The following is a 6,866-nucleotide window of genomic DNA, read 5'->3' as shown; positions in this document are numbered from 1 at the left end:
TAAAGCTAGATTCTCTGTAGGAGCAAGCGTGGGAACAACTTATGGGATTTAACCAAGTGGCCATGGTTAGGACCATGGGCTACCAAGCTGCCCCAATGGGCTTCCCACTAGGGAGAAGTATGGCAACCTTGCGTTGGAGAAGTATTTATGCGCAGCCCAGTGAGTGTGTATTGATTTCAGGTGACATCACACTTGTGAAGGCAAAGGCACACGAGGATCTCATGCCGTTGCTTGAAATCATGCGAGGATAGAGTAATCTGGCCTGCAGTGCTGGCGGCCGCCATTGTGAAAGAGTAACATCAGGCCAAGCTATTTGCTTGCGGCCATTTGTGAGGTGGCCCAGTTCCCATTACTCTCTAGGAGATGTGGCAAACTTTTCTGGCCCTCCAGATGTTGTGAAACTACAGCTCCCAACACCCCAGGCTCTTGGCCCTGTTTGCTAAGGCTAATGGGAGCTGTAGTTCAGCAGGGACCGTAGATAGCTCAGTTGGTAGAGCATGAGACTCAATCTCAGGGACATTGGGCAAGATTCCTAGGTTATCCTCGTGTTCTGCTATTCTATTATTCTAGGATATGGAGGGGCAAAGGTTCCCTTGCAGTCCCTTTACAAGTATTGTACCGAGAACTCTGGACAGCTGAGTTCAAAAGGAAGAAGCCACACGGGTTATCTACAAAAAAGTTTAATTGAAATACCTGTATAAAAAAATATGATCTCCATACATTTCACACTGTTAAACAGAAGAGAGAGAGTGAAAATTCATATCCAAGTTGCATAAAAGCAACCAGATCACAGAACACACGGCTATTAAAATAAATTAAGGTTTATGACTCTGCCACGCTTCCTTCCAGAGCCAATGCACAAAGACTGTATAATGTCAATAATTTAAAACCCTTCCAAACAGCATTACTTTACAGTTCTGGTATGTAAATAATACCAGACAAAAAGGCATACTGACTAACTTTTAAAGTCACTCTAGTTCCCTTAAATTAGACTTTGTACAATTTTCCATCTTCCAACCCGAAATGAAAAAAACAAAAAACCCAAAAAACAGGTATGGTCAGACTTTTTAATTCTTCTTCTTCTTCTTGAAACAAAAAAACAAACAAAAAATGGAGAAAGAGACAAGAGAGGAATGCAAAAAACTAGTTGTGGACCAACCACTCCTGTCACAGGAGCAAGAGAGATAAAAAGCACAGTGTTGGAATAATTCTACACAAATAAATTAGCTAAAATAAATATAGTCACAGATTGAGACTGTGAGAGGTCTTCTAAACTCCAGACAATAAATAAAACCGTATAATACATGGGGAGGAGGAACAAAAATTTACAGAAACACATTATACAGGTATGGAAAAAAAAACCACACACAAAGTCCTTGAATATTGCATTGATTGTGCATTTAACATGCCCATACATACATTTTTTTTTTAAGACTTGCAGGTTGGGGGGAGTTGAGAAGGGGCCTTTTTGTGTGTGTTTGTGTGCCCAGTGGAAGAGATGATGAAATGAAGTTTTGAGTGAGTGTTCCTGATAAAATAGCTGAGAACATGTGCAGCCTATTGGAAACAGAGTGGGGAGAAGCAGAGGTCGTCCTGGAGGGGGGAGTCGGGGGAATGGGGAAAAGCGTGGGGCGGGGGGGGGAACAGGGGACCGGGAAGGAGTGAAATGTCTGTGTTCAAGTATTCCATCGCCAGAGGACGGGACTACTTCATTCAATCACTGAACATGTTTTCCCAGGGCATCATAGAAGTTGCTCTCCGCAAGCACCTTTTGCAGCGGTGCTCGAGGGAACAGGATCCTATCATGCGCGGGGTCCTCTTTGGACATACACAGCTCAAAAAAGAAAGTCCCACTGAAGCAGCTTTCAAAAAGGCACTCAAAAAAGCAAATAAAATCTAGTCCAGGCTCTATGAGAGCAAAAAGGTTTTCACCGTGTTATTTTTAAAGAGGTCACTGCTTTTGCCTTAAGGGAAAAAAAACAAAAAGAGGGCAGTCTTTGACTAAGTACTGGCCCCGCAAACTCCCAAACAACAGCGTTTCCAAAGGAAATTTCTCGTTCCAAAGCAGAAACCGGCAAAAAGGGGGGGGGGAATAAAAAAATCAAGTCCCTCCGACAAAGATTCAGACTACAGGATAATGAATGCAATTTTTTCCCCTAGCCCCTCCTACATATGGCAGCAGCAGTAGCAGCACTCTGGTCTCTGCCCCTCCCGCCCCGCCCCTCTCGTGGCTCCGCCCCTCCCACCGCAAGGTCCTCGGCAATTTCACAGGCTCTCGTTGCTCGAACTTGTGCTGGAAACATCCGTGTCAATGGTCCGTAGCCGGATGTCGCAATCCTCTGACTTGGCGACATCCGACTTGTGCATCCAAGGGTGGTCAAAGATCTGGTCGAGGGTCGGCCGGTCCGAAGGCCTCAGCGAAAGGCACCATTTGATCAGCTGTTGACATTCTGAAATGCAAAAAAGGAAGGCGAATGAGGAGGAGAAAGGGGTTAAGGTCCTATGCGGTTGTTTTCAGATTACAAAAAGGCCAAGAATTCGCAATGGCCTATGGGAGAGGGCCCCCCCTCTATGCCTTTTAGGGGCCCCATGATAACAGATCAAAACAATATTGATTTAATCTCGGTTGACAACGTGATCAGTGGTCAACGTCTGTTTTGGCTGGTGATAAAATTGGCTAGTTAAAACGGTTTGCCGGTAAAATTAAAAACGTATTGGGAGATAATTTTGTGATTTCGACTACCAGGGGGGGGGGGCGTTCCTCCGACACCTCACTTACCAGGTGAAATTCTTCTCCTGAAGTATAGCCTCCCCCTCAAGATTTCTTCGTCTTGCTCGAAGGGGATGTCGCCGCAGACCATATCGTATAGGAGGACGCCCAAAGACCACACAGTGGCGGATCTCCCATGGTACCGGTGGTACCGGATCCATTCCGGAGGGCTGTATACTCGTGTCCCTGCGAGAAAAGACGGCAAGATTTGTTTTACGTTGGGCTGAACTTTCCTTCGAGATCGTACAACAACCTGGGCGCATGTGCGTATATTTTTAAAAAACGAGCCCTGTTTTTGTTTTTAAAAATCCACACCACGCACGCCACACGTAGGCTGGAAAATTCTAGAGCTTATATCATGCCTAGTATTAGGTCACATTTTAATCTGGCCCCCGAGGTGGTTCTATTCCCTCACAGCGGATAGCGCAGATCTCCCATCAGCTGACTGTTTACTAACATAAAGCTCGCTTTCCCAGAGCACGTGGCGTCTGCTGCACCGCACCAAAAATAGACACAAAGGACAAAGGGAGAGAAGAGAAAGGGGAGGGAAGGGAAACAGAGAGAAAAAAAGGTGAAACTCGGGTCTCGCTTGCTATATATAGCTAATCAGCTTTGATCGGTTCCGAAAGCCCGTTCAAACCGGCCACTTTCCTTGTGAAAATAAATCAATGGGGATAATTCTCTCCTTTTTTTTAAGCAGCAGAGAAATCTGCCTCTCTGCGTAAGAGGTTGCTAGCAACTGCCCTCCCTCTGCACTGAGCTGTTACTTGGATACCAAATAAAAAAAAAACCCTCAGTTCGTGATGATGAAGGTCACATGACCAGGAGGCTCCGGTTTCACAACAAACAGATGCTAAATGCTGCAGCTGACTAGAGAGAGAGGCGGGTAGGGAAGGAGCCCCAATTGATATCTCTCTCCCTTTCGCCCCAGGGAGGAGGGGGGAAAACAAAACCCCTTTCCCCACCCATAAGGGAAAAACAGCAACAGTAAGTTTGAGAAGCCAAGTCTCCTTTTAACTTGAAAGAAGGGAGGGAGAACTCCCTCTCTCTCCTCCTCAATCTGCAATGCAGGGTTTTTCTAAAGCATCGTCTGGGAAAGAGGAATGGGGAAGGGTGGATGGGTTTGGAAGGGGGGGATATAAACCCAAGAGGGTCACAGATGGAAAGGTTGGCAGAGGCAACGCCTGAGTCAACCGTAAACACGCCGCCCTCTAGGAAAATGCCTTTTTTATCCTTCCGAAGGCAGGGGAGGAAAAAATATAATTATATATAAAGTGCTGCGTCACAGCCTGGAATCGCTTCTCTTCCTACGCAACTCGCCGCCCCCCCACAAACCGCCTCTGGTGCGAAGGATTTAATTGCCAGATCTGTTACTGGCTGCTACAGCAGAAATATCTCGTTGGTGGTAGGTGGCAAAAATGTGACTAAGAGAGAGGAGGGAGAGAGAGAGAGGAATGAGAGAGATTGAGAGGTTCTGGGTGGGAGGGGGAACCTACCATCGAAATCTGTGTAGACGGTGTCCTTGAGGAGGGCTCCGGAGCCGAAATCGATCAGCTTTAGCTCCCCTGTCCTCAGATCCACCAAGAGGTTCTCATCCTTGATGTCTCTGTGGACCACGCCACAGCTGTAGCAATGGCGAACAGCCTCCAGGACCTGTCGGAAGAAGCCCCTGGCCGTCTCCTCGTCCAGGGCTCCCTTCTCGGTGATGAAGTCAAAGAGGTCCTTCACCAACTCGGGCCGCTCCATGATGATCAAGTAGCCGTCGGGCCGCTCGTACCAGTCCAGTAGCTTGATGACCCCGCGGAACCCGGACCCAACTTTCTTGAGGAGAACGATCTCTAAGGGTACCATAACTCCACCCTGAAAGCAGCGGCAGGAGGAGGGAAGAGAGAGAGAGGGGAAAAAAAAGGAAGACATGATGAAGCTTTTGGAATATCAAGAAGGGGAGGCGGGGAAGCAAGGGAAACCCCCCCTTTCTTGGCCATCTGAAAAAACCAATCGCGGGGCTTCCTGCAAATGGAAACTCCAGCAGAGCAGGGAGGCTGGAGCGAAGGGGAAGCCCAAAGACTGCTCTCTCTCCTGCCGCAGTCAAAAGGGGAGGGTGGGAGGGGGGGCGGGAGGAGGAGAAACCCCGCCAAATCTCCCCCCTCCCCGGAAAAAACGTAAACAATAACAGAGGCCGGAGAGGAGGAGGTGGTGGCGGCGGCGGCAGCAGCCTGGAGGGAGGGGAAAGGGGACCCCCACAAAACAATAGCTAGCCCTCCATGATAAATGCAGTTGAGGGGGGGCAGAGAGGGGGAGAAGCAGAGCAAGGGATATAACAAGGGTTTTTTTTTGCGATTCGGGATACTTACAATCGTGCCCCATTCCGTCACCCTCTCCCTCACGACGTGTTTGACGGCAACCTGGGGGCGAGGAGAAAAAGAGGGGGTTAGGGGGAGGTCGGGTGGCAAGGGGACATTGCCTCGCTGTGGGGGGGCCGTGGCTGGGATTTCCAGCTACGCACGGTGGGAGGGGGGGCTGCGGGGGTGGAAGCAGCAACAAAAGCCTCGTGGTCGGGAGTCTCGTCTTACCGGCAAGCCATCGGAGATGCGATTCCCTGCATAGACGGTGCCAAATCCCCCGCTGCCCAAGACGGAGCCCACTTGATAGATCTTATCGAACGGCTCCTTCTCCACTTTCACTAAGAGGCGGGAAGGAAACAAGAAGGGGGGTTAGAAAGGGGGCGACGTCTGGATGTATCGACGAGGGCACCTTAGGGAGAAGGGGAGCCGTCTCACTCCAGGGAGAAAACACACACACACAACAGACCGAAACCGTCCTGGTAACAAGAGCCACCCATGAAAAGGTCGCAAGTGGAAATCACCCAAACCACAAACTCCAGCAGGGAGGAAAGCCAGTTGCAAACAAGCCCGTTTGACGTGGGGAAGGGGTTTTCACGTGCCCTTCGCCTCTGCCATCCTCGGGAGGAATTCTCTCCAAACGCCACCACTCCCAGGCATGTTGATAGGTAAGGATGCCCCCAACCCAATCCCCCGACGTGGGGTGGGGTGAAATAAAAACCACACAAAACCCAACCGCGAAAACTGGGTTATCCGGAATCGGGTGTGTTTCTATACCCGCAAAATAGCAGAAAATCTAGCCCCACTGCCGAGATCCTGGTCAAAAAAGCTGCCGCAGCCCCAGCGACGCAGAAGGCTTACAGAGCACATACATCTCTCTCTCTTCCCGCGCAGGGAAAAAAATAAAAATAAAACCGACCCCCCCCCTCGGGGAAAAAGGAGAAGCAAATGTCACGGGTTGTTTACCTGGTTGGAGGATCTTGACGGGCAAGTGGTCCATGCTGGTTGGGTTGCAGAGGTGAGCGAGGGATCCGAACTTGGAGAGTAACATCTTCCAAAAAAAGGGGGGGACGGCTGGAAGGGTGGGGTGGGGGCAGGAAAAAAGGGGGGAACCACCACCGCGATGCGGAGATCCGACGCCCCCCGCTCCCCCTCGAGGTTGTCAAAAGTCAATGGGCAGAAAACGGAGAAGGGGAGGGAAAAAAGGGGGGAGGACGATGAACAACACCCCCTTCCCCCAAAAAAACAGCTGATGAGCGCAGTTGAGAAAGGCCAGCGACGGAGGATCTCCCAAGACGGAGATCGCGACTTGGAAGCAGCTGTCGAGGGTGGTGGGGGATCTTGCAGATCTCTTTTTCCCCCCCTCTCTGATGGAAGAAAACACCCTCTCCAAAAATTTATTGGTTCCCGGAGACGAGCAGAGAATCCCAGACGAAAACAGAGGAGGAGAAAAGAAACAAAAAACCCCTATATATGTATATATTTATTATAAATATAGAAAGAAAAACAATGATCTCTGTTGCTTGGTCCAGGAGCCACGAATTGTTGTTGGTTTTTTGGGGGTGGGGGAAAAAAAGGATCCCACGCGAGACGAAAATCCACTCGGCTGGAGCCCGCGCGGCTCCGAAGTCAATCCAGCGCCGCAAGGGAGGCGCGCAGTCCCGAAGCAGCAGAAGCAGCAGAAGCAGCAGCTATTCAGCCTCTTCCCGGCAGCGCTCGCCTCTGTTCTGAACCCTTCGCTCCGCGGCGCCGCC

The 6,866-nt window shown here is 50.0% G+C and overlaps 1 protein-coding gene across 1 annotated transcript; it reads right to left on the bottom strand.

Moving 5' to 3' along the window:
- Window positions 1–664: 664 nt before the first annotated feature.
- Window positions 665–6,813, bottom strand: PIM3 (Pim-3 proto-oncogene, serine/threonine kinase). Its single transcript, XM_081929084.1, has 6 exons — window positions 6,079–6,813; window positions 5,344–5,453; window positions 5,125–5,175; window positions 4,267–4,630; window positions 2,780–2,956; window positions 665–2,450 (listed from the first exon to the last, which is right to left on the bottom strand). Exons 1-6 carry the CDS (start codon window positions 6,161–6,163, stop codon window positions 2,266–2,268), a joined length of 972 nt encoding a protein of 323 aa, XP_081785210.1. The 5' UTR covers window positions 6,164–6,813; the 3' UTR covers window positions 665–2,265.
- Window positions 6,814–6,866: the final 53 nt, after the last annotated feature.

Source organism: Podarcis melisellensis (assembly GCF_964234715.1).
Source record: "Podarcis melisellensis genome assembly, chromosome: 10".
NCBI lineage: Eukaryota > Metazoa > Chordata > Lepidosauria > Squamata > Lacertidae > Podarcis > Podarcis melisellensis.
The sequence above is the reverse complement of the archived record's forward strand: the minus strand, read 5'-3'. Positions and strand labels throughout refer to the sequence as shown.